The sequence below is a fragment of the Strigops habroptila genome, chromosome 16 (assembly GCF_004027225.2).
Source record: "Strigops habroptila isolate Jane chromosome 16, bStrHab1.2.pri, whole genome shotgun sequence".
Taxonomy (NCBI): Eukaryota; Metazoa; Chordata; class Aves; order Psittaciformes; family Psittacidae; genus Strigops; species Strigops habroptila.
Window position 1 is genome coordinate 5,769,189 of NC_044292.2, and position 27,987 is coordinate 5,797,175.

A 27,987-nucleotide genomic window follows, 5' to 3' on the forward strand; every position below is an offset into this window, starting at 1 on the left:
CGTCTCCTTCCGGCAAGGCACCGCCCCGCTGCCCACAGCGGGCTTCCGCTTCCCGTGCCCGCGATGGCGGCCGGGGCCCCTGAGGGAGCGGGCCCCAGCAGCACGGAGCGCCCGGGATACGGCTGCGGGGACCCGGGCCCAGCGTGAATATGTGTGAATGGCGGCGTTGTGCAGGCTGAAAGTCAACCGTGAGGGAAGAAGGAGCGATCTCAGACCCGCGGTGTGCTTTGGCATCACCCTTCAGCTGTTACAACTTTATGATGTTCGCGGCGTTGTCTGATTGTTTACCTTCCTGAAAAACATTTGGGTTTTTGTTATAAATCTGAATCTGTTCTTCGAATTCCCGGTGTTCATAAGATGGATAAATACAAACTCGTTTTCAGTCATTCAGTACACAGGAGATGGGTTTTGTCCCAGGATTCCACTGGTAGGTCCGTTAAAATACAGCAAATCTTTTGTATCGTATTCATGTGTTGGTTGCTTCACGAATGGTGAAGAGCAAAGCAAGTTAGTCCCTTAAATTTAGGAAGCCTGATGTGACAGGGAGATGTTGTGGCTGTTCACTCTTCATTTAACTGCAAATCCAGACCCTACAAGCCTTGCTGCATGAAGTGAACAGAAGATTCCAGCTGGCCTCAGTACCATTCTTGCCACAATAAGCAGTTGAATGTTAACACTAAAATCATGCCACTTTGGGCAAGACAGGGTTTAGTGACACCAGTCACAATGGTCCTCATTCTAAGGCTCTCACCCAGCGTTTTTGTCAGGGTCATGCTGATCTCTCCAGTGATTTGAGTCCAGTGTGAGACTGACTTTCAGCTGTATTGAATCTGAATAGTTCTATTCATCATTGTGCTTCTTCACACACAGAAGTCACCAAACAATTGAAAACTCCGGTTCAAAAAACTAAGAAATAACCTATCTGTGGCTAACACTGTTCTTGCACTTTGGTTGTCACCTATACACTGAATTGTACCCAGTTGAGAGGAATTCTTTGCTCGCTCCCTTCCAATGCTTTGCTTCAGGGAGTTTTGAAATTTGCAATACATCTGGACATGTATCACAAGGATGTGTAATGATAGGACCAGGGGGACTGGCTTTAAACTGACAGAGGGGAAGATTTAGATACTAAAAAGAAGTTATCCCCTGTGAGGCGCTCGCACAGGGTGCCCAGAGAAGCTGTGGCTGCCCCATCCCTGGCAGTGTTCAAGGCCAGGGCTTGGAGCAACCTGCTCTAGTGGAAGGTGTCCCTGCCCGTGGCAGGGGGATGGAACTGGATGAGCTTTAAGCTCCCCTCCACCCCAAACCATTCTAGGATTCTATGATCTGCGTTCAGCGCTCCAGGTACAGAGAACAGCCACTGTCCTGTGTTCGTTATCAGCGTAGGTACTAGTTTAAGGGAAGCATACCTCTGTTGCAGGGCTAATAATCTTCCTTTATTGCTCAGGTGAAACGAAAAGGCAGAAAAGAAAATGAATGAGTTGCCCGAAGAGTTTGCTACAGACTCACAGACGGGACCACAGGACTGCAATAAAAGCCAGAATTTTTCTTACCCTTCCAAAAGAGGCATCGTCCATGAGGATAGTTCCAGCAGTGACCATGTATCTCCTCTGTGCTGGAGCTCCCCTGCGCAGGTACCAACAGAGGGCAGTGGTAGCTCACATCATTTTTAAGCTCTTACTTGTCTCTTAGAGCAGCACAGGCTGTTGTCCAGACTTGCACGGCCTGTTATGGGTTAATCAACAGCAAGAAAGGGGAGAAAAAACACTGGCTGTGATGTCAGTACCTCTGGGCAAAATCCAGATCCGAAACCACCTATAAGTTTTAAATTTCACGTTGTTTCTACAAACTGAGGATTGCAAAATATTGTGTCCTCACAGAAGATCTCACTCAAGCATGTCTGCTCAGTTTTAGTGGGACTAGGGAGTTCTCATTAATGTCCTAAGCACTGAGGCAGGGTAATTGATGTAAAGTGGCTGTTGTGTTAGACCCCAGAGAGAGCTGCAGTTGTGCCACAAGCTGAAATGATGTTTGGACTTTACAGAGCCCCACTGAGAGATGGAACAAGTTGTGTAACTTAGGCTTCAAATCTGGACAAGAATTGTTTTTCCAGAAGTGGGAAAATGGTAGAGATTTTAGGGGGGAAATAAGCCAATCTGAAATTGTGAAGAGAGAACCTGACCAAACAGAAAGAGTTTCAGTTAGCTGAGGGGTGTAAAGAATATCATTTCATGGTAGTTTCATTTGAAATGTCTAATATTTTCCATTATTACCTCAGTCTTAATCACAATAACAGGATCATTCATACACCAAAGCAGCATATTTGATCTGTTTTGTTTTAATCTCTTCCACTAACTCATCCTTATATCTGACCTGAGCTCACAGTTTACAAATGCTTGAAGGTTTTGCAGAACAGAAGGAATTCCTTACTATAAATTACTATTATACTTCAAGATTTAAAGCACTGTATAAATACAAGGTATTATTAGCATGCTGTATTAGCCTACATGTATTTCACCTAATAACTTCCCCATGGCAACTCGTGCAGTGTGATCCATACCTACTCTTACGCCCTTTAACCCAAGGACAACTACATGGTTTTTTCTCTCTGCTGCACCATTTTGGGGATTTTTGGTGTGATTACACTGGAATTCCTACTGAGTCATCCAAGTCTAGAACTGTGAGAACCATGTGAACCTGGAGACTGTATAAAGGCCCCTGAATGCCAAAGGGATTCCAGAGCTCATATTTACACCTCTGTCATTCTCTCTAATGTTCCCCAACCCCAAAGTATTTCATACATAAGTGTGTTGTCATTCACATTCCATTCATCTCTCTGGTATGTTATTCTCAACACTTCTCTTTCAGGGTAGTTTCTTTCTTCCCAGTTGTTTTCCAACATGCAAATGAATCACACCAGAGAATTTCCTCTCTGTAAAGTATCTTTGGTGGACTGCTCTCATGTCTGCAAGGAATATTATAAACCTGAGCTTGGGAAGTCAACAGAAATTCCAAATTTATGTTCTGAAATCATTAAGTGCATCAAGTAAATAAGTATCTGCTGCTAAATTAGAAGGTGAATAACTCCAGGACAGAGACAAGTGGGACAGTTCACTATCTCCTAAAGGTTGGAGTTGTTCTTTAACTTGATATGGGCCCCTCAGCAGGACCATGGCTGGTTACAGGACATGAAAACATCTGTATGTGCTTGTGAACATAGACCTGTTGTATTCTTTTAAAGTACAGAGGAGTCTGACTTTCATACTGCAGAAAATCTTCCTTCAATTGTAATCATAAGAAAAGCATTGCAAATTTTCAGGACAGATACAAATAAGAGGAATCAGAATTTGTTCTATTTGTAGATCCCTTTAGGTAAGTCCTTTGCTTCATTTTCTCCCAATGAAAGTGGTACTTCATGCACTGCTCCCCACATGCAGTCAAATGAGTATTTTGAGGCTGACCTTGGTGGATGAAGAAATAATTTGAGAAAGAAAATGCACCCTGAGGAATGTAGTGAGGGGTAATTAGTGCTTACATGTACTCAAACGTAATCTTGTCCAGTAAATGTGGCAATGCTGTGGCTGCTCAGCTTCTCTGTTTAGATTGTCCAAAAGGACTCAGAATGCTTGGAAGAACAGCCTCAAGGCTGCTCAGTACTGGGGAGCTGGTGAAAGGGAAAGTTCTTGTATCCCAGAAAGACATTTGATATATCCTTGGGGAAGCAATTTCCCCAAATCCCGTTACCAACAGCCGTGTTACAGTGGGATCGGGAGAGGATCTCCTCTCATAAATACTCAATGAGTAAGTTTTTTCTTTAGCTACCTCATGGGTTGACCATTGAACCCATTGCTGCCTCAGATAACCAGGATAGGTTTCAGCTTAAGCATTAAGAAAATAAACCAGGAATCTTTACTTCTACCCTGAACACAGAGAACTACCCATTAAGCCCTTTACTAGTTTTTCAGTCTCTGTAGCGTGTGGAATTGGAAGATCAGTCAGTTATGATGTGTTCTCTCCCAGGCGAGTGGAGATTGCCAAGCACAGTAAATTGACGATGGAGTTGGACAGAGGAGCAAGAAGCTGGGATGGAAAAAGAGAACAAATGAGGAAAAAATACTCAAGGGGCTCAGAGCAAATGGGGCTGGGGCAACCTTGGTCTGGATGGGCTGGAAGTCGGTCAGGCATGGGGCTGAAACTGCAAAGCCATGGGGAAAGAAAGAATGAATCTTTAGGATGTTGTTAAGGAAGAAGTAGCACTGAACAATCACCTTGAAGAATTCATCCTGTGAGTAACAGGTGATTTAGCTCAGGAAGCTGCAGTGACACCTTCTCTTATTGAGCAAGGGAGCACCACTTAGTAGCAAGGCTGTTGTCAGTGTTTGCCAAAGACAAGGCACAGCTGTAAGGAGCTCAGTGATGCTGGGGAAGGCATTTTTCATTTAGCCTGCATAAAATGTGTGCTCTGGACACTGTTACCTGAAAGGCCTTAGTTAGGACTTTGGTTTTGTGTTTCAGCATTAATAAATATTGCTGAGCTGTATTTACTTTTAACTTCTAAAATGTATTTGTTCAGTTTGGGGCAATACAAAGCTTTTATGACTTTGGGTTCTTTCTTTTTTCACCAAAAGAAATCTGGAATCCTGAACCTTATTAAAGGCAGTAGGATATTCGCTGTTCAATCTGGTGAATCTCCGTCACTGAATGTGCTGCAGTTTTAATTACCAGTGTGCAGATGAGAACAGTGACAGAGACAATAAATCACTGTCCCAGGGCCATGTCTCAGAGCACTAGCTGATCACATGCTCTCCACTGTCTGAGCTTGCGTTCAAACCAGGAGATACCCTTGACCAAAACTCCTTCAGGGATCTTTTTATTAGGGTACAGAACATTAGTGCTAATGTCCTGGCCAGGTTTAGTTCAAGTAATTATATCCTGCCTTCCTGAATTCCCTTCCAATTTCAAGTGCATGCGAGATGCATCACTTCCAGGTCTAAACTATGAGCAAGGTCATTTGCATTAGAACATCTTGTTGCTTTCCCATCTCCAAGTCATTCCAATTCATTGATGAAACAACATAGGGGGGTTTTGGTTTGGTTGTCTCTTAAAGTGCTGCTAAATTGGCTCTTAATCTTTGGCCCAAAGGCAATTTTAGAGGTATTTTGTGTTTGGCTTTCTTATTTTTGGTACTTTGTCCTTCTGAGTGGGCTTATTGCTTTAACTGCCACACTGGCTCTTACAGAGTAGCTTTCCTTCAGTGACTGTTGTGTCACTATAGTGCATGTTTGCTTCATAGTATTACAGAAGTATAGTATATTTTTATCTAGTAGAGAACTACATGATTTTGTAGAACTCCCCAAACCCTTTGATTCCCTGGGAAACTGATTCTCATCATTCTTTTTAAATGGAAACTGATAACTGGTGCCTAAATCGCTTCAATGTGGTGATTATCTTGAGATCCAGAGAAGGGCTGTGATGGTTCCTGAGTCTCACTGATTCATTGTTGATCATGAGGAAATCATTCCATTGTTCCATCATTCCATTTTTCTTCTTGTATAATGAAAAGATAATATTTATACAGCTTTACTGGAAGCACACACAATCATTTGGTGAGTGTCACCTACTTTGAGCTCTCTGGACTAAAGGTTTCACATCAGCAAGCGCCAAGCATGAATCATAATCTGGGTTTTCCATAATCACTGCTGTTATGATAACAATCAATGTTGTTCATTTGCAGGCCAGATTAATATTTCCAGGCATCATACTTCTTGTGATTTATTACATTTTCTACTGTCTGAGTTGGAGAGGCAGCAGGCAATCAGACAGCCTTAGGTGACCCAAATAAAATGACAGGCAGTTTAACCTAAGCACTGATAAATCCCTGATAAACTTGCTGAAACAAGAGCTGTTTTCTCTCTTTGATTTCCTCTCCTGCATGGCTAAGGTCGGGTGTGACCTCCTTTGTGATGATGGACAAGGAGATAGTATTACTGTCTACTAGAAAATGATTCTGGCATGTTTCTGAGTCAGAAAGAGAGAAGGTCAGTTCTCTTCCTCCTTTATTCCACAGGTACTAGGAAAGGAGCTCCGTCTCCAGGATCCAGTTCCCATTTACCTCTCCATCCTGTGTTTCCCAAACGATAATTGGTACACAGCCATCAGTGGCCATAAGTGACCTTCTAATGACATCACCTTAAGTTGCAAAGACAAATAGCATGACATGCCAGTTTCTCCTTGCTGTTCATCACTTTCTCTCGGAGCCTTTCACTGCTTCCCCGTGCTCCTCTTTAGTATTTGACATTTGTGTGATTACATTGCTCTTTATATCCAAAGTACAGCATGCCTGTATTAGAATGTTATTAAGCTATTACCTTGCAAGATGGATGTCTGCCTTCAAAAGCCATTATAATGGCTGTGGTTTCATTGCTGCTGAACTTCCTTTAAAGCCAGGTAATCTCTCCAGATAATCATTCTGCACAAAGATCATTTGCAATTTCATAGCAAGTTCTTGTGACAATGTTTTTTCTTACTTAAAATATTAATTTAGTCCTACAGGAAGATCCTGGCTGAGCTGATCAGTGTTTTCGATGATAAAACATTTCCTTTATAGAGCTTATTAAAGTAAGACAGTATCTGCTAAACTTAACCTGAGCTTTAAATCCTCACTCTCCCACTGCACCTTCTGATCTGTTTGTGGCCATGAACAGAAATGGGCACGCACTGAATGCCACCAGGATGGTTGGAGCAGACAGTGTGAAAACACGTGCAGTCTTGCAGCCACATTCTGATCAGTTCAGGTAGATAAATAGTTCACTTATTGACACAAGCTTTTGGAGGTGCATTAGCCCTGCAGGAAGACATGTCTTTGAAGAAGAGGAGAGAAGCCTTTTGGAACTATTGGTACAAATAATGTTTCGAATTGAGGTCTGCCAGCATAGACTCTGGGCAACTTAATAATAAATGTATGTCAGGCAGATTATCAGAAAGAGCAAGGCAGCATGATTTCCTGTGGCACCCAGAGTAACAGTGATGTTCCGTCTCACAATTTACACTGAATATTCATGACAATATGTCCTAGAGAGTCTTCTCCTGAGGGGTGCTCAGGGCATGTTCTGAAGTCTGTGACAGATCAAAGGTAAACCCCTAATCTTATCCTCTATGTAGCTCCACTGTTGTGTTTAGTCTTTAGTACCCAGGTATGTGTAGAATCCAGTATTGTTTAACAAACTAACCTCGCTGCAGTGACAAAGCAGGGCCCAGGGAAGCAGAAAATGTCTTGAACAGAGTTCCACAAGTAATTGCTGCCGATGCAGCAAGTCAAAGTCAATGTTCAGGTTTTGAATGGAATAGAATAGGAAGTTGATGTTTGCTGTCAAAACCTGCTGGAAGATTCCAGTCAAAATGCCAGGATAATGAGGAAAATTAGGGTATTTTTTGCTAAGACACTTTTCAAAGAAATACAGAATGCCTTACTTGCATTGTAGTAACTGTCAGTCCTTGTGTGAGGAGTGAATGCATTCTCTCACAGAGGAGAGAGATTGCAGAAAGAATATCAGGTAAAGAATAGAAGCCTTCATGATGTACATTCACATCTGTCTGGAGGCATATTCAATGGCCTGCATGGCAAATACAAATTACAGGTGTTCTTGATCTAGAGACATCTAGACAAATAGTGAAAATAATCTCAAGATCTTATCCTTGAAGTGAGAGGAAAGGCTGTTATGTTAAGCAATAGGCATTGTAAGGAGCGCATTTGATGAGGCTGAACGCTAAAGGCCAAAACGTGGGATCTCATGTAGGCAGCACCCGTTGCCCTATGTGGGAAGTTAATTCCAAAACAAATACTTTGTTAAATGGACAATTCTGTCACCTGATTGTCTAATACAGGAGTAAGTACTGATCATCGTAAAACAGCAGATGAGATCTAGGAATATCTCTTAAAAACATGTTTTTAAATGCTAGAGCATGACTACAGCCCATCCTGTTGCAATTAGCGAGTAGTATCAAAGCAGTACTCATCATCATGCTTACATGGCAGCTTACATCACCAAAGCTTTATACAAACACCAATTAACCCTCTCAACAGTGCTGCAAAGTGTCATTATGTCCATTGCAGAGATGAGGCAACAGAGAGAGGCAGGCAGGAAGATTTGGCCAAGATTGCACAGCAGAGAAGAGAAAAGTTCAAGAGTTTAAGGCTTTCAAGTGGGTATTTCTTTGTGGCAGACTCTAACTTTGTCTGTGCGTGGAATATTGAATTTATTGCCATTGCTTTCACTGTTCTGGTGGATGAGGAAAATTGAACGTTACCTTCTTGAGTTTCTTTTTCATTTTAGTTGGGTGGTTTTCTGTTTGTTTTAAATGTGCTAGAGACTGAACAAAACCTCCTTGGCAAGCAGGGACCCTCCAGCAAAAAGGATGTAGACTTTGAACAAACACTTATTAAGAGTTAGAATCATAGAATCAACTAGGTTGGAAAAGACCCTTTTGTAGACTTCTGCCTCTACTAGGGTTTTATATGGTGCCTATGGGATAAATTCACTTAGAAGACATCACTAGGCCAGTTTAACTCCTTTTGGTTACACACCATCCCTGATCTGGCTTTTGGGGCTTGTTTAGGGGTTTCTGTGGAGGGTTTCTGAACAGACAGGTCAGACCAGGGACATTTGTACTCTTCAGGTGGACTATTCACTCCACATTACTCATGCTGAGGTATGGATCGTGGAACTCACATGGCAGCGTTTTAACTCTTGGATTGGCTCATAAAGCTTTCCTGGCCGTGAAAAAACACTGAAAAACAAGTGATTAATAAGCAAATCTTTGGGCTTACTGGCTAAGTACAGTGCTTTCCATGTGAATGAGCACACCCCAAGCATCAGAACAAACAGACCCAGAGCACGGGGACGCTCATGGGTCTCCCAGATAATCTTCTGCAAGTTTGAATGAATCAAAAACAAGTCATCAGTGGAATCCTTACATCGGCCTAGCGGTTCAGATTGCCTTCGGCGGTGTTTAAAGGTTACAAAACGATCTCTTTCTTAAAGCCAGGTCTTCTCTTCAGCCATGCTGCTTCCCTGAGGCTTCACCTGCATTCGGAGCATCATTACTCTGCTTTTTAAAGTTTTCAGCTCTGGTAACCTGTTTGGAGCTGTTTGGTGCTGGGCACCAAGACTGTGACTGCATTTACCGACTCAGGCATGGATCGAGCTATTCTACAAGAAGATGAAGGAATCCTTCAGAGGTTACTGATGGAAAATGTAGTGTTGTACCTGAATTTAACCCAAAACTCCTCCATCTAAAGAGGTATGACACTGACACGGCCACTTATGTAATAGCTGGTTTCAGTTACTGATTCGCTAATGACTGTTTTGCCCTTGCGCAGTTTGTTCCCGGTTTCTTCATTCCCCTCCTTCCTACTTGCCATACTGTAGTACCTCTTCCTCTTGTTGACATCTTTGCTAGTTCCCAATAGGAAAGCCTGGAGTTACTGGATTGATTAACCTCAGTAAATTGCTCCTAAACATTGCATTGCTATCTCTTTCCTGGGTACCAAGAGGAATAGGGATCACCAGGGAAGACCTGCTTGCCTGCTGCCAGAAGACAGGAGCCAGAAGTACCATCTACCGCTTTCTCCAGGAGCTTGGACAACTGCTTGGGGAGATTTGGGCTTCATTTATGACGGAGTTATGGTATCTGTGATTCCAGGATGGCTGTGTTTTACATGTCCACAGTACATGAAGCTTTTACTGATGTCCTTCAACCTCTGCCAGTCCTAATTGCATCAGCGTTCCTACAGGTACTGAGCTGGAGTAGGATTAAGAAAAAACCACTAGCAAGCAGGATTTCACCATCCCGTGAATCTTTGGAATTGGCTGAGGGGTTGACAGGTCTGAACAAGTGGAACAACATCTATGAAGGCTTGTGACTAAAGAAACAAGAACAGAGAACAGGAAGAGAAACAAGAAGGCAGGTGTTATCCCAGAGGCATGACAGGAGCAGCTACAGACATCTTACTCAGAAAGGTGAGTGAGTAGAAATGAATGCTTGGTCATACTGGAAGCAAGCAGGATTGTGCTACTGAGGCTGCAGTTTTAACCCTCTGCGCCTCTGGTGGAGGCTTAATGAAAAGCAGGGGTTACGTCGGGCCTCTTCATAGCAAGGGGTGTAATTAAGGAATATTTAAGTGGCTGGTGACTAGCAGAGCATGCATGTGCTCAGTGCTCGGATTTCTGGGGTTTGTAAGGATGTGCCAGCTGGCTTTAGCCTTGCCAACCCAGGCACTGCTGGTGGTAAAACCAGAGCACTGGGAGCCCAGCACAAGTTAAGCAGTGTTTCCTTACATCCTTGAGCAGGTTTGGCAGCCTTTGCAGCGCTCAGAGCTGCTTTGGCTAGATGCAGACCAGTGCAAAAGGGACACCAAGGTACACCGATGCTATCCTATTTCTGCAGGCATAGCTCACTGTGGTTTCAAGATAGAGATCGCCTCAGCCACGGCTCAGAGCATCACACAAGCAAAGCAATGAACGTTGGGCTTCTCAGAAGAAATTGTGGTGAGCAGAGCTTCAACGCAGATTCCAGAAGTGAGGAAAACACCTGAAAACCAGAGTCAGTTCAGGACCATTTAGAGCAGGATCTAAAGTAGACATTAAGCAATGTTTGGAAGTTCTCCAGGGCAGGGACTGCCTTTGTTCTGCCTCTTGCATAGGTCCGAACAAGCTGTCAGCACATCCATAATACCTCTGAGTACTGCTCCTTTCTCCAGTAGGACAGCAGAGAAATGAGTTCATATTTGACTTTGAAATGATGACAGAGTGGTTCTGACTAGTAAGAACTAGGAAAAAAACCTCAGGAGGCAGAGCCTGATGCATGCTAGTTTAAGTCCACACACAGCACAGCAACCAAGGGCAAAAAGGAAGCACTGGGAGTTTCCTTTTTCTCTAGTTGCCCACAGAAGGTTGTCTGCCTTTGAGTGGGAGGAGTAGTAGACTGGCTCATCCAGTGGCCATGAAGAAAGCACTGTGAGGGAGTTTCCACAAAGCCAGAGGAGACAAGTCACGCCGACTTCCGCGAGAGGAGAGCTGGGTTGGTATGCTGTGTCCTGTGTAACGAGAGAAAATGTGGGAAGATGGCTTGACAGAGCAACCTGGAGCATTCCAGGAGAATAAATGCCATTCATGCAGGACCAAGTGACGTGAGTAAAGCAAGATTTGCTAAAATCAAGGTGAAACTGTAGATCTACAAAGCCTGCTGAAAGCAGGAGAGTGCAGGATCTGCTTGTATCCCTGCCACTGCCAGCAGAAGGGGATGCTAGAGTCTGCTTTTCTCAGCTCACAGACTGAAGAACAATATGCTGAGAAGTGGGGAATCTCTGGAAGACCAGTTGAGGCATAATAGACAGTAAGGAAACTCTAAAGTGAGAACACATAATGTGAAACAGATGTAACAAGGGAGAAAGTTAATAACTGAAAGACAGTTTCTGTGGTTTGCAACAGCAAATTACAGTGAAGCTTACAGTGTGGAATGGCAGCAGGGAAAGCTGCTGGAAGTGAGGGGATTTTGATGTGTCCTTTCGGTTTGCTTGCTTTAGGTCTCTCAGTGCAAGTGATTTTCAACCAACTGGGAAAGTCTTCATGAGTGAGCAGCTAGTGCAAGCCAAAAGCACTCTTCTGTCTGGTCAGACCCACCTCACCACAATTCAGTGTTCTCACAAGAAGTTCAGACATGGTGGCACCTCTTTTTTGGGACGTTTAAAATTATATTGGACAAAAGATGAATGTTTGAGCTCTAGAGGACCAGCCAGAGATCATCACCAAGCTGCTCCAGTTTAATCTCTGACTCTCACTCAAGCCTACAGCAACAGCAAATGTAGGAAGGGGCAGGTTCACTGGATATTGTACATGCAGAACTTTGCCTGTGCTTCTCATCTGCTTAGTGGCTAATAGCAACCAAAGTCAGTGTTATCTATTGAGAGCAAAACTCTTGTCATGTGCACTAGCTGCAAGGAAGTACTCAAGGATAAATGATTGTGTGGTGGTAGATTTCCTTAAGTGCCCGAGTCCATTCCACAAGGAACGTTAATTCACTGACTCTTTTTGCCCACGTGAAGTAGCTAAAGTCTCTTCTCTCTGCCTGCAGGATACTCTTTGTACCTCTCTTCTACTCTGAGCTGGTGCTGATACTAAGACAAGGACATATTTGATGGCATGTTTGTACAATCTGATTTTCATTTGTTTCAGCAGTCTGTCAGATAGGCGAGAACTGCATCATCACCTGAGCTGAGTATGCACAATAATCAAGGCTAGTGTAGAGCCAAGAGGGAAGAGTGGAAGTTGGACAGTTCCTTCAATATGTCACAGCTTAAAAGCAAAGTGACAGAATTCCTTTATTTTATTTACCTGTATGGTTTTTATCATCTAAACGGGATGCAATTCCATCAGTATCAACTGGGGAAGAAAGTGTAATTCAGGGAAAGGGGTTTGAAGACTCGGAGTGTAGGAGGCATCCTTCTGTGCCAGGTGTAACACAGCCAAGGGGTGCATTCCACCACTGACATTTGCTGCTGCTCTATGGGGCATGCAATATACTTACTCCTTCCCTCCACCACGGTACTATGAGTACTAACAAACACTTTCTGCCCCAGTGCAAAGTAATACTGGCATAGCCTTTCTGCAGCCCTGAAGGACTTTCTCGTGTTATCTCCATAATCTCTGTATTTTGAAAGAAACACCAACTTACTTTTTAACCGGTGAAAGAGTTCTCTTCCCCTCTCCTCCCCGTTCAGGATACAGGATGACAAATGAGCAAGTGCAAACAGAAATGGTATCTTGCTTGAGGGACAGCGTTGTCTGCATATCCAGTTCTTCTCCATTTCCTACAGGAAAAATTCATGGCTGGCTCAGAAGGTATTGTGCTGATGTGTTTCCAGAGAATCTCTACACTGAGGCCTGCAGCCATAATGAAGCAACAGACTTTGTCTTGTGTATGGTCGTTGTGCAATAATTTCATTGTCAAGGATTTATTGTTGCTATTTTCTATTGCACAACGTAGAATGAAGAGAGGAAGAAGGGTGGGGGACAAGTAAATGGATATGACAGAACTTGGGTTTCAGCCTTTTGAGTTCTTTAATGAGAATTTAACTACTTACCTCTTCATCAGCCAGTGCCAAGTGGCTCTGCTGTAGCTGTTCATTCAAGAGCCGGTTGGATTATATTTTTAATCAAAAGTTTAATTTTTACACCCCAAAACCCTGGCTTTTTATAATTTAAAACATTTTCCACAATATTTTGTGACATTTCCTTTAAATCTCAAAGAGGGGCAAACCATATTAGTAGGAGCTGTTTAATAGGATCCTCATCTTTCAATCATTTTAATATGTGAGATACATGTTCTACATATTCTGCTTTTCTAAAGCAGAATCCAGCATAGAGCAATTGCTAAAGATGTGAACAAGATTTAGATCAAAGTCAGAAGAGAATGTTTCCCCTGATCTTTGTCCTTTCCCCCTTCTTTTTGTATTCAATGTAGTAGGAAATTTCAGTTGTCTTTGCAAATGACAGTGTTTCACACTTCCAAGGTAATAGAAAATCTGGTTCCAGCCAATCTTATAAAGCTCTTCTGGAGCTCTAAATATTATCCACATCCAGAGTATTCATATTTTCATATAACAAAGCTGCTTGCAAAACCAGTGGGGAGCTGTTTTCCAACTGGGCCAGTGGCAGTAGTAATTGTGCAAGCAGTCTGAGGTGCTGGTGTCTCTGCAGCCCCAGAATTCTCAATCTGCTTCTGCGTTACTTATGCAGCCTTTTGCAAGCCTTAAATAAGCAGCATTACAAAACCAGGATGCTCTCATTTCAGCTGAGTGTCATAGTTGATTTAGTCTATTCAAGTCTCAACATCTGAAGAGAAGAATAGCAGTAAGAATTTAATGGGGATGGAATAGCCCACTACAGATGAGCAATATTCTTGGAGAAGCAGGAAGAAATCCACTGCCACGTGTGCCTTCGCCTGAGTAGCTGATCATTTCAGATTACAGAGGTATGTAATTCCTCAAGCACACCTGTGGAAACCTTAATGGCTTCAATTACTGGTGAGCATGCAAACCTCCGGAAACCATGGAAAGAAGGCAGAAAGCTAGTTCCTTATGGGAAAGTTTAGAGCTGAAAGAACCTTATAGGATCCATGGTTACTTCCCTAGGTATGTGTAGAAATTATGGTTGCATTTGTAGAAATTATGGCTAAAAAGCTGCTCTGGCCATTAAAGAACACACCACCACCACTCAAACCAACTTTAACTCTAGCATAGCCTTCATGTTAACTTGTTTGTCCAGTTCATTCACTTCCTATTATTCCCTGGATCATGCTTTGAATAATTTCCATGATCTGTTTAAGTCCTGCCCCTTTTGATGTCATCTATACAATCCATATAGGCTGGACAGCTCCCAGGGTATCTCCAGTTAGGGAAGGAAACCTGCACGCTTTGGACCAAGACCTGTCTTCTGCTCAGGACAAAGCTGGAGGCTGAGTTTAGTGGCTACTCAAACACTCAAAGATAGAGTTTCTGCCAAGGTACAGTGGGTCTTCTTCAATCTGGTCTTAGTTGTTTTACTGTGTATTTCTGTATATGTGTATGATTGATATGTAGAGATAGATACTGATACACATGGTTAAATATTTGACTACATGCATGTGTAAGTGTTTAGTAGGTGTTGAGCATTGAGTTGCTGTGATAATACATGAACATATACTTGTTTGCCACTGCTCTGTAACTTCCACTGGCTTTCTTATAACCTGCAGCTTCTCTCCAGGCACTTACCACAGAGAAGAAAGGCAACTGGTCACTGTTATGTGTTTTAAGTTGCTGACTGCAATTGCTATGCTAAATAAATTAGTGGTAGGCTGCTCTGGGAAACCAGTGGAGAGAGGATGTTCCGTTGCCTGTACACACGTGTGTTTTGAAAGCTTCCCTCTGGGGTTTCTTGCATTATCAAATGCTTTTTCATTCTAGTTATTTTAAGAATGCAGATTCAAATGGTATGAACTAACTAGCCATAGCCCTAAAAGCCCAGTCAGAGTGTCTGAAAACTGGGGATTGCCACTGAAAACCATAGTTTGAGTGGTTAGAGGTGGTTTTTTAGATTCAAAACTATACAAGTGTGTATAGTTTTGTATAGTGTGTATACAGAAAAAAGTGTGCATAATAGATTTCATTTAGCATTCACTTTTGGTAACTATGACCTTTTTTTCTCATTAGAGCAAGTGAGATTAATACAACAGCAACAAATGCCATTTTCCTGGTTTAGTCTCCCACCATTTTCATTTCTATCTTTAAATACCATAAGTACTTAAGGACTCATTCAATACATTTCTTAACATACACTGCAAGCTTATTTTGATGTATTCTTATCCAATTAAAATGAGAAAGAAAGGAGTAAGGTAAAGGTTGAACATGCAATTTAGCATAAGAGTTTAATCTGAATAATGTGTAACTAGACCATGTTGAATTTGTTTCTGGAGCTTGCCACTGATAGTCCTTTTTGTGTAAAGAAGCCTCAGTTCTAAGCCTTCAGCTGTAAATCTGGTTGGTAAAATTGGTAACCAGTGATTCAGAGTGCTCTGTGTACTCTGTGTTTCTTTGTAGCAGAGCATGGAAATGCTCATTTCCCACTTCAGTTCTTTATCACACATCTTTTCTTCTAACTGTTCATGCCCTGTTTCTTAATATTCCGCTTTGCTTTGGCTTCCTGTGCTTGTTTAATGGCAAGTACATCTAAAATCTGAAAAATCATGTCATGTTTAATGATTGAAGTATAAAGGAGGAGCAGATGCCTTTGAGTTAACTTGGTATTATTGTTAAACAATACATTAGAAAATACTAACATGGTGTATATGGTGGTCTGTGGGGAAAACAGCTTGTGATAATCTGGGTTTCCTTGTCAGATTATATGCTTTTGTGGGCTATTTTAAAACTAATCTGGTACACAGCTTTTGGAGTACTCTTCACTGTTTAAGGATTATTCCTAATCTTTCTGACAATAGATACACGGAAAAGACTGACTTAGCAGGTTGCAGCTCTCAAGGTATGATTTCATATGAAGTATCCTATGCCAAGAACCTCTGAAATCAAGCCATGGTTTAAAATGGAGAGGTCTGGTTGAGGATGAAGGCACTGCAGCTGTGTGTATCACCTGAGCTGTGGTAACCTCAGTGGCACCTCAGACCACCACTTCAAGGCCCATAACTCAGTAAAGGACCTGAGCTCATTTCATTATCACATAACCCACTTGCAACAACTCTTTAGTTATTCCTGCAATCCTTGTCTTGCTTTCAAACTCTTACTGTATTTATAAGATTTTTATTTCAAGTTGAGATTGTACCAAAGTGTTGTACTGAGTAAACTTCTCTTAATAGCATAATAGGTAGAGTGATTCACGGGGTGCTGTAATGTTGGGAACTCACATATTGCAGGACTTGATGTCATGTTCAGTACGTGGAAGTCTGTCAACATTAGTCTCACGTCCCTAGTTTTTAGTATCGGTTTGGGACATGTTCCTCAGTCTGTGCTGGCTAAGACATATGAGCATAAATAATGCTCACACTTTCGTCAGCATGAAGTCTGAAATCATCTAGAGTAGCACAAAAGATGTTTTACTTACTGTGACAAAGGAGAGATGGATTTTGACTTCCACTTATGCCACTCGTGAGTGATTTTCAGTTTCTGTGTTTCCTTTTCCCTTCTGTCAAACAGAGAGAAGATGATTCTTAGATTTCTGAAATGAACTATTTATGTGATAGATTGAAATATTTCTGTTAATAGCAGTAATTAATATTTCTATGGTCTTCAGAAACAACCCAACAGCATTTTACTTCAAGTAGTATCTGCAATGCTTCATACACATCCTAATTTGGTTAATCCCCTCTATGGTTTCAATCAAGGTGGTGTTTTTCCTCGCTTCCTTTCCTAAATACCTGATACTGCTCATCTGAACTGGGGAATACCTACTGTATTTCACCTTGGAAGTGGCTCTAATTCAGGGATGGCAGAAATTAATCCTGTTAAAATTAAAACCTCCATTCTGCAGCAAAAATTAAAACCAGATTCTAATTTGTCCCTTTCATTCACTTGAAAGTTGGATTTATCCTGATTCCTTGACATAAGGATGAAACCACATTGCTAGTTGAGACAGGTTTGTTTCAGGCTATAGGCCAGCGTGCTCCTCTAGCAATACACTCATAACAATGTATTAGTTACAGACCTGTATGAATGCACAGTGACAGTGTTTCAGAATTAGAAGTTGATCCTTAGTGTTCTTAGAAAGAAAACTACACACCCCTTTGGCTGCAGACTTCTCAGCTTGTGCATTAGTCACTAACTTTGCATATCCATACTAACAGAGAAGTCACAGCCTCAGTGTGATAGAGCGCCTCGAGTTACTTCAGCAGCACTACAAAGGCCATTTGAACCTTGTGCTACTTCCTGGTGTCCAATGAGTCTCAGCTCACAGTTATTTTCAGCTTTTGCTAGCAACAAACTCATTGGCACCCTGTTTGGAACAGTCCATACATTGGCCATGGTCTCTAACAAGATACTTCTCTTTTTGCATTGAACAGGAGCGGACTTAGAGGATGGAGCAGGAAGTGGCAAGAGAAGAAGAGAAGAAAGAAGGCTTGATTGAGTTTTATGATTCCTTCAAGGATATGTTTGAGTTCTTCTGTAAGAACACAACAATCCACGGCACCATCCGCCTCGTGTGCTCGGACAGCAATAGAATGAAAACAGCTTTTTGGACCCTGCTTTTTCTTGCCAGCTTTGGCATGTTATACTGGCAGTTTGCACTTATGTTCAGCCAGTACTGGGCCTACCCTGTTGTCCTGACCATGTCAATGCATTCAGGGCCCAAGATGTTCCCAGCTATAACCATCTGCAACCTGGACCCATACAGGTAAGCTCTGCTTTCCCCTTGTAGTCATGTCTTTAGCTACAAAGGTTCAGAAAGGGTCAGCAAGGTGATGACTGCAGCCTGCAGGAGCCTCTCTACCTCACAGAGGTGGAAATGGACTATTGTTACTTCCAAACTGGTTTTACGATAAGATCTTGTTGGGAATTGTGCAACAGCCTGTAGCAGTTTGTTTCATGCACTGAGTCAGGATAGAGGGAACTTCACCTTGTGACTTGGTTCAAGCTGCTAACTGATTCTGTGCTCTGATAAAAACATGGCTACTGTGTGCATTCATTCTAAAGTAAACTCCCAATCTCTGGAGTGATGCATGCTAGAGCTGATTCTGCTTGGGTTTTCATACTACAGTATGGCTTTGAGGAAAGAATCTAACTCCTATAGAAGCCTGTGTGGCTCTGCTTGTCAAACAAGGCTCACACAGTAGTGGCAACTTATCAAGACATTTCAAATGACATAGTAAAGGAATTACGTAGTTTCCTCAGAATAATTATCTAGTTGGCTGACAGGAAGAACAGTTTGTGCTGCTGATGCTGCACAGCTACAAGTTCTGAGGTTTTCAGTGCAGGATCCAGCAACTGGAAAGTCAGCTGCTACTAATAGTTGATTTAAGTTGTGTCCTAAGTATAGGCACCATAACTGCTGACTTCTCACACAGACACCAAGGTCTGCAAAGATCAGCAGAGTAGCCCTTCCATAGATACGTAAACTACATAGGGTACAGAAAATAGAAAGCCTTTGTCTAATAGGAATGTGGATATTCACAAGTATTTCTGTTCCTTGCAGATTTGAACTGGTCAGTGAACATTTGGTTCAACTGGACCACATGGCAGAGAAATCAATTGCTTTTCTGTATGGCATCAACACATCAGCCAGCTTATTCCACATGAATGAGAAAAACATCCACATAAAAGACCTGTCAAGCACAGGCAATCTCAGCAGATCTGCCTTCAAGCTGAGCCAAAACTTCTCACTCTTAAGAATGCCTGACCACAATAACAGGTCAGGGAAGAAGCATTCCAGTGTGGGCTTCAGGCTGGTAAGTGCATGTCCTCTCTGAGATTTTAACCTGGCTACAGACACAGCAGATAGAACTGGCTGCTCCCTAAAGGGCAGGAGACAGGGGAGCCCATCCCACAGTACCTGAGCAAGCAAGCAGGGAAAGCTCACAGGTGGCATCCAGGTCCAACCAAGGTTCCAACTCATCAGGGAGGTTCATGGTGATGAGGCAGGTTTAAGATCAGGCCATGAAGTTAACCCAGTGGATCAAGAGGGTCCACAGTGAGGCAGAAGCACAGAGCAGCCTGGCTGGAAAGCAGCAACTCTACACCCAGGCCAAAGAAGAGCTGAACCCCCTGGGCTGAGCTTAAATATGCTGCTGAGCCCATGGGCAGAGGGTGTGGTTGAAGGCCCCAGGTGAGGCTGTTAAAGCCTAACAGTGCTCTCAGGGCCCTGACAAAGCTCTCTCTTCCAAAAAATGAGTGAAAAAATCATTGTACCCCTTTCTAAAAATGTACAAAGCATGTAGCCTGAGCAGGTGAGCCAGGAAATGAGAGAGACAACGTGCAAGGGTCCCCTCAGTGTCTAAATGCTGTGGTACTGGGGCACGAAAAATGTTGTAAATAAAACAAAAGATGGCAATAAAAAATCAAGAGGATGAATACAATAAATGTATATCTGTGACTCTGGAGAAGAGCACAAATGGTTTGGATTCTTCATATCAAAACCAAGGTTAGCGTAGATCTAAGAGCAGGAGCCAAAGAGAGACTGATATGGCTTGAAAGAGCAGCAATTTTTGCCTGAGTATCATCATTTTACCCCATCCAGAAGTCCTTCACCAGGCCCGTTCCACCAGAATTTGCAGTGTTCACCTGTCTGAGGCCTGAGTAAGAGCAAAGAAAGTGTTTCAGGACTTGGCTCATGATTCATGGATTGTAGAGAATTCCCACTAGCCTCGTCCTCCTTTCCCCCACGTTGAGATGAAGTAGCACACCTAATTCAGCTTTAAGGAGAGAAGGTGCTTCACACATAACAAGATATCCAGAGGTCCCATTCAACCTCAACCATTCTGTGGTAACTAAAATACTCAGAAACTTCAATTCCTGATAAAAAAATAGAGATTCCCCTTGTTCCTATATCCAGTATTGTCTGTTACCCTCAGGCTGTCATGTCCTGTTTGTGCTGAATGGCTTCCTCTCTTCTTCTAGTGCAATGCCACAGGTGGGAATTGCTTCTACAAGACCTATTCATCTGGGATGGATGCAATTCTTGAGTGGTACAGGTTTCACTACATGAATATCATGTCCCAGCTACCCGTTATAATCAACATTTCTGATCATGAGGAGCAAATAGAAGACATGGTCTACTCCTGTCAGTATGATGGGGAGCCCTGCAGACCCAGGTATGTTACTTCTTGAGGTGCTAATTGTGATTTCAGCAGAGGTCGAGGACTTGGGAGATGAAACTGAGCCTACACTTCCAGGCAGTGCAGACATTGCACCTCATGGCCTACTGCCAGGCTTAGCCCTGGTTGGAGATCCAGCTGAAAGAAAGAAAGAACAGCCTTTCATGATCAGAAATTCAGAAATAGAAATTCAATGAACACCAAAAGGGTCAGATGGTCTTTTTGCATCCTTTTGTCCATAGAGGCAGAGACATGAGCCTGCTGCACATACCCAAGGCAAAGGTATACCTTCTTTTTCCTGCATGCCTAAGGTCTCCAGTGCTGGACGCTCTTCCACATGTAACTGACATACACCACCCAAGGCAATGCTGTGCCTCAGGCACACATGAGCCCTTTGTTGGCCTACTTGGTTTTCAGCAGATGACTTGTCCAAAGTTAACAGCAATGCACTCATCTGTGACACAGAATAAGCAGAAGGCAAATATAAGTGTTTCTGAACGCTTCCAGCAAAGAGGAAAAGGGTCTACAAAGGTTTTTGTGGCTCATTTTATGAGATAAGGTCCTGTTTTATCTTTCCTGGAGGCAAATGACTCTCAATTCTTCTGCCCTTACTGTTTCTGATGCTTTCATATACTCTCCAGTGAGTTAACAACTCTTTTCCATAGGCACTTCTGTACATATATACACACAGACATACACAAAACACATCCTACATAGAAGTAAAGGTGCTGCTACTCTCATAATTAAAACCCGTGAACATCTCTCTTGATTTCAGTGACTATGTTCACTTTCACCACCCAGTCTTTGGAAGCTGCTATACTTTTAACAGCAAGGGAACAGACTCTTTTTGGACAGCTACAAAACCAGGAATTCCTTACGGTATGTTATGTGGCAAAGGGTGGGAAAACAAGGTAAAATTAATGTAATTTGGCTATGGATTAAATACACCTCCTATACATAACTTACTGACATACAGCCCTCTCTTCTAGTCTGGTGGCACAAATGGTGTACTCTGCTTGCTTCGCTAGCCACATGTACCTGATAGCCATGTCAGCAATATCTTAACTTACAGCAAGCAGAATATTACCAGTGTTGGAGTAGGCTGGTGCAGTTATTACCTGACCACTTACTGGGACTTTAAAGAAAAAGAATGGCTCTTCTGCGAGCTAAAACAGCAATTCCATCAGTGCTGAGAATTCAAGACTTAGTGGGGTTCCTATTTTGGCCCAGAATGAGTTATCTGCTTCCCTTTCTCTGGTTGACAGGACTTTCCCTTATCCTGAGAGCAGAGCAGAAGGATCACATCCCACTCTTGTCTACAGTAGCAGGTGTGAAAGTGATGATACACAACCACAATCAGACACCATTCCTGGAGCATGAAGGCTTTGACATCAGACCAGGCATTGCAACTACCATAGGCATTCAGCAGGTTAGCCACTTGCTCAGGAGCATTGGTTCTCTTCTTTCTGATTGTAGAGAGCTGTGAGGACTGAACATTGTCACTGACCCATACAACAGGCCTGTGGGGCTCCTGGGTTCACTTTTTGACTGTGCATGTATATGTATATGTATATGTATATGTATATGTATATGTATATGTGTATATATATGTATGCAAACCCCTTTTCTCTCTTCACTGGGCTCACATTCCAATGAGTGAAACAAAATTATTCTAAATGTACAAGTGGCCTTTTGGTCCTCAATATATAGGTCCTGGTCTGCAGGGCTCTTACACCTTTTACATCTCATTCCAGCTCTACACAGGGACTGCATGTGTATAGTAGGATCAGAGCATTCAGTAATGATTATTTGACATGATGAGTTACTGCTTGTCAGCTGAAGCATAGTGATTTACCACGTGCACTCTCCTACCTTTGCCCTGGTGTTGTGTGTGTTTTATTAGCAAGGTATAGCTCGGCTGCTCATGTCTATTACTACATTTCCTGTCCTGTATATGATGCTCCATCCAGTTAAGATTAGATGGTGATGGATAGGTCCAATTACAGCTCCTAATCACTCGGGCCTCTTCTCTGTGTCCACAGGATGAGGTGAATCGCCTGGGTGGCAATTATGGGAAATGCACGACTAATGGTGATGATGTGAATGTTAAACTCCTGTACAACAACTCCTACACCCTGCAGGTATTGTCAGAGCTGCTGGCTGAGGCCTCAGCTTATTCACGGAGGATGAATAGCAAACAAGTCATACCTTGCTCTCCAGAGAGCTTTTATAAACCAGCAGGTTCATTGCTGGAGATAACAGAGAGATTCATGCCCCTCTGAAAAGAAGCTCACAAACAGGGTGTAACAACTTGGGATGTGTTTTACGGAGTGGGGGATACTCAGTCCTAGGCACTGGGGCTCTTCCCTCCTTGTAACACAAGAAAGATCAGGCAGTGAGCCAGTCAAGGCAGCTGGACTGCTCTAGTAGGAAATTCCTGGGCCATCAGGTCTTTATTTGTGTAAGTAGTTGCTCTTGGCTCTAGATATTTGGGCTGTTTAAGTGAGATGTTATTCCCATAACAAAAAAGGGAGCTGAGGAAGTTTCTTCTGGAGCTCCATACTGTTCTCAGAGGTAAAGACAAGGAATGAAAAGTGAAAACCTTTTGCATCATCACACTCCAGTACTGGCTGGTGTCTTTTTGCACTGACAGAACTGCACGTTGTCCCCTACCAGCTGCAGGCTCCTACTGGAGATTGGGACACTTGAGAATTTCTGCCTCATCCAGTTTTTTGTGCCTTCTCCATTTCCCAGGCTTGTTTGCATTCCTGCTTTCAGCACATAATGGTTCGGAAATGCGGCTGTGGCTACTACTACTACCCACTGCCTCCTGGTGCTGAGTACTGTGACTACAACAAGCAGCCTGCATGGGGTAAGAGCAGAAGACTGGTGCCCTGTCCTTGTGGAAGAACACCTTCCTACAGTAGTTACTGATTACATGAGTCCATAGATTTGCCCTTCTACTTTGTGCCTGTTTCCTGCTTAGACTAATTCCTCACATCACAGAATCCAGCCTTATGGCAGACCCCTTTCCATGTATTTGCGTGGATATCGAGTTAGTGCATAAAAATCTTGATGCTATCAGGAATCCTTTTATTAAGAACATTAATATAGGGTCAAGCTCTTCTGCATTACCAGTATTGGTGGCTGTAAGACAAAGCTCTGAATAACTTCACTTGGTTTTCTGGTTGGCCTGTCCTCCCCCTTACAGGGGCGGCACCTCCACTGCACACAAGTGATTAGCTCAGCCATCTGGAACCATTCCAAAGTGAGAGCGAGCCAAAAATAGGTCTCTCAGAGAGTGCTGTGTGCTTGGGAAAGCCCAGGTGAGGGCAGAGGGTTTGGTAGCCTTCCATTTCCTGAGGAAGTGTCTGAGTGTGTTCCATTTCTTTCACCAGGTCACTGCTTTTACCAGCTGTACAACAGGCTCAGAAACCATCACCTCAATTGTTTCGAGCAGTGTCCCAAGCCCTGCCGGTAGGTCACAAAAGCAGAGTGCAATAAATGCCAGCTTTTGGCATTAAATATTAAATATTGCCAGCATTCTGGCAATAAATTGCCAGAGGAAAATGACAGTGGAAATGTTGGCAATTTAGTGGAAAATATGTGGACCCATTGGCATTTTCTGAAGCAGATATTTCAGTTTGAAGCTTGAACTCCAGTGCTGAGAAAGGAAAAAGATGACAACATGAGGCAAATTAAATAAGAGCTTTGTGAGTGCAGGACAGCAGAAGGAAATCGTTTTCATCACACTGAGATGTTTTATCAAACCCAAACCAGATTGTTTGTGTCGGTTTTTGGTCTGTGTTACTTTTCTTGCTTCACCTTTTTTATTGTAGGTCAGCTTCAGAATGGAAAGGCATCATTTTAAAGCAAAATATCAAATACTTGGGTTTTGAATGTGTCAAAGAGAAGTTGTCAGGATTTGGAAACCATTCTGGTTTTCCTCCTGACCTGAACATGCAGGCAACCTCTGGGTTTATTTTCTAAGCTGACCTACAAGCTTCTCCCAGAGTCTCAGGACTTCTGCTTTGAGCAAGTAGTTCCCATTGTCAAACCCCTTCGTGTATTCACTTTTAAATGCCAAGAGTCATAGTGATCACAGTCTCCATTTTTATCTTATCAGGGAATCACTGTACAAGGTATCTGCTGGGACAGCTAAATGGCCATCAGCGAAGTCTCAGGTAGTCCATACAAACAACTGCTGTGTCTAGAGGGGATACTGTATTTACTGTGCCTGCTGGAACATTCAGGGTGCAAACAGTGAGTCAGGCCACAGCAATGGAAGTGGCAAATAAAGCAAAAACTGGTCCAAAACCTGGGCCCAAGGGAATGACCTCGTAGTTAAGATGCCAGACTAAGATGCTAGAGAGGTACATTCAATTCCAGTTCTAATCCAAACTTCTTTGTGTCCTTAAGCAATTCATCTCACTGCCTCAGTTCCCACCTACAAACTGGTGTTAATGACTTTCTGCTTCCAGTGGGTGTTGTGGTATAACAACTCATTACTGCTTGTGAGGTGCTGCAGGGCTACAATGGGAACTCTGTGAGTCAGCACATGACCTCTTGCCATTTCTCATGTTCTAATGTTAAATGGGCATTCAGGCTGTAGGACTGGGTAATTAATTCCTGTGAAAGAGGTGATAATGCAGATGTAAGTACAAGCAATACATTCGGAGAGAGGAAATGATTTGGTGGCATTGCCATTAAGGGCAGAATTTAAGAACCAGAGTACTACACACAACTGAAATATCAGTGTGTATTCCCTTGCTATTGTGGCAAATACAGCTACTATTTGATAGCTATCACTATATGTTATAAACTAATCAATTACATCCTTTGTTATCGCTTGCAATAGCCATTTTATTGCTTATAAAATCTACATTTACAAAGTATTAAACATACCCAAACTCAGAAGGCAGATTGAGAGTAACATACCTCCACTCTGCTGCAGGACTGGGTCCGCCAAGCTCTGAGGCATCAGAATGGATATAACTCCACCAGCAACAGGTCAGTCACTGTGAGAAGGTGCTCCTCTTAAAGCTATGGATCAACTCTTCATCCTTACAGAATGTGTAGACTGGAAAGGGCAGACAAGAGGAAAATGGACAGGGTCATCCAATGAATTTCCCATCTTTGCTCACAGCTCTGTGAGACAATCACTTCTGTAACCTTTTCCTAAGCTTATGTTAAACACCCTCAGGAAGAAAGCCTGAGTGGTGAGATGAGAATGCCAGACCTGCCTTCCATCAGGTGAATGACGTGGACATCCCACCATTGCTAACTGCTCCCTTTCTCCAATACAGGAAGGATATTGCCAAGGTGACAATCTTCTACCAGCAACTGAACTACCAGTCTGTGAACGAGTCTCCTTTACTCACAGTAGGTTGCAATACATCAGCTGAAAACGTTGTTACCTGTCACTAGTTACGGTGTGCTGTGTGGGGTTGGAGGGGGGATTATCTACAGCCACCTGAGATTATTCTTCTTAAGGAAGAGACTTGAAAATGTCCCATTTTACACAGTCACACAGAATTCCTTCCCAAATGGCAGGCAGCTAACTGACCTGCTGGCAGTATGCAGTAATTCCACGTTCCCAGAGCTCTGCTGTGTTTGATAAACACAACCTTTTGATTCTTTCCACAGGAGAATCTCCTTCTGTCCAGCATGGGAAGCCAGTGGAGCCTCTGGTTTGGATCCTCAGTGTTGTCTGTAGTTGAAATGTTGGAGCTGCTCATAGATACACTCGTCTTGTCTCTCCTTTTCTGCTACCAAAGGTTCAGGTCAAGGAAGACAATGAATGTAGCTCACACTCCTGCCATCCCCAGCGTGAGCCTGACCCTGGAGAACTACCGAGTTGTGCAAGAAGAAGCTGCAAAAGGTGATGATTCTGCTCATCCTCACCCTTCTGGAGTCACTGTTGCCATGAACAAGGGAGACCTGCATCTTCATCCATTCTCCAGCAAGGTGGAAATGCCAGAGCTTTGCCCAGATGTGGTGCTTAACGGATTTAGATACATGAAGGACAGCACTTTGGAAGGGGAAGTGAATAGCTAAGGGTATGTTTGTGTGCACAGGGAAGTGGGAGACTTGGAGCTCCCCTAATGCTCAGGTGCTGTCAGAAAAGTTGCAAACAGAAACATTCTGTGAGCACTAAACACCACACTGAGAGCTTGGCAATCCTCCTCCAGCTATTACAAGTTCATTATTAAACCATTCATGTGGCCTGGATTCAGGCATCATGCAATGTTCTTTTGTTCCTAATGAGTATCCAGGGAGGGGAGAACTGTTCTTCTCCTCTCTGGGACAGTCGTGGAATCCTCATAAAAGCCTATTCATAGCTTTTAACTTCTAAAGCCTTGTGAGGAAATCAGCCTGTGGCTTCAGACAGGCCCATCTACATTTCACACGTGTACTCAAAGGAGAAGTCAGCCTGGCTGTTAAAGGGAAGATTTCCAGGGGAGGCTGAGGCTTGTGTGCTCCTGTCACTCACTGTTGTCTTGAGGATGACAGAGCACGTAATGACAAGAGGTGGCTCTGATCACAGCTTTGCTTCCCAGACACCTCTCTGTCCTTAACCTGGGTATTGAGGACAATGCACAGGATGCTGCTGCTGAGATGCTTTTAGATTAGATTAATTCAAATGAGACTTGCTCTCCTGCAGGTAAGGAAAGAGAAGAAACAGGGTTGAAAACTTCTGTGTGTCGCAGGCAAAGCATCGGATTTATTTAAGAGACTAAAATGCTGCACTTTTGTTGCAGTCCATTTATAAATAGAGATTGTTTTAATGTTAATATTTGACAGTAATTTATGTGTACATAAAAGAACACGTTTATTTTTGATGATGTTTGCACAGGAGCATTTTACTGTTATGATCTTGTTTGTGACTTGCTGTGGAAAACAAGAGTTAACAGGAAATCCCTGCCTTTTGTTTTGTAACTTTTTTAAGTAATAAAATGCTCTGGATACAGACTGTGACTGAGGTTCAGTTTGACTTTGGTTTGCCTTCAACTGATGCTTGGGTCTGTTACTGTCTGATGGTTCCTTCTCAGTGTTGGGTGTGGAAAAGTCTTCTTCAGAGTGTCTGTACATTACCTGCAGAAGCCTAAATGCACAGGCTCAAATCATGAGAAGAGGTTTGGTTCCAGGCACGCAGGTGAGATCCCCATAGCCCTCAGTGTGCTGCTGACCCCAAGGTGCTTCTGAAGTCTCACTTTTTTGCTTGATTTTCTTAACTATTTTTGCTTTTATTCACAAGGAGAATCTACAGAGACATGGAGCAAACCCAGAGGAAAGGGGCTGTAAAACACCAGCCAAGTGACAGTGAACAGGAACACGAGGGCTCCATTGCAGTGGGTGAGTCCATTTCCCACTGCTCCCCTTTCATTTGGGAGAGTGGCAGCTATCACAGCAGCTTTCCATCAGGGACCAGCAGCTGGAGCAGGGAGCTGGCACTCTGGATTTATGCCTTTCCGTGGCATTGCTGGGTGATTCAGGCAATGACTCCCATTTGTGCCTCGATTTGTGCTCCACACTGGCAATGCACAGCTCAGATAGAAGGAGCTCCAAATGGGACAGATATTTCAGGGATGATACCACAAGCACTAAGGTATGACCCCAGTGAAGAATGTGTGG

General features: G+C 43.0%; 1 protein-coding gene across 4 annotated transcripts; it reads left to right on the plus strand.

Annotated features, from left to right (window-relative positions):
* The first annotated feature begins 40 nt into the window (after nt 1-40).
* On the plus strand, nt 41-27,319 carry SCNN1D (sodium channel epithelial 1 subunit delta). Of its 4 annotated transcripts, XM_030507845.1 has the most exons (15): nt 41-427; nt 1,448-1,634; nt 17,605-17,936; nt 18,735-18,987; nt 20,156-20,349; nt 21,128-21,231; nt 21,618-21,781; nt 22,395-22,493; nt 23,107-23,224; nt 23,751-23,829; nt 24,479-24,536; nt 25,307-25,362; nt 25,659-25,734; nt 25,999-26,042; nt 26,130-27,319. In XM_030507845.1, the coding sequence occupies exons 3-15, from the start codon at nt 17,620-17,622 to the stop codon at nt 26,407-26,409; spliced, it is 1,842 nt and encodes a 613-aa protein (XP_030363705.1). In that variant the 5' UTR covers nt 41-427; nt 1,448-1,634; nt 17,605-17,619; the 3' UTR covers nt 26,410-27,319. The 4 variants fall into 4 exon arrangements, with proteins under 4 accessions (XP_030363705.1, XP_030363702.1, XP_030363706.1 ...); XM_030507842.1 differs by having other exon boundaries at nt 25,999-27,319; XM_030507846.1 differs by lacking the exon at nt 25,999-26,042 and having other exon boundaries at nt 26,130-26,338.
* Nucleotides 27,320-27,987: the final 668 nt, after the last annotated feature.

Excerpts from the sequence above, each read along its gene's own strand:
- SCNN1D (XM_030507842.1), top strand. The coding sequence starts at position 17,620 with ATGGAGCAGGAAGTGGCAAGAGAAGAAGAGAAGAAAGAAGGCTTGATT. Across the intron at positions 17,937-18,734 it reads TGCAACCTGGACCCATACAG|ATTTGAACTGGTCAGTGAAC; the intron begins GTAAGCTCTGCT and ends TGTTCCTTGCAG. Across the intron at positions 25,363-25,658 it reads TATAACTCCACCAGCAACAG|GAAGGATATTGCCAAGGTGA; the intron begins GTCAGTCACTGT and ends TCTCCAATACAG.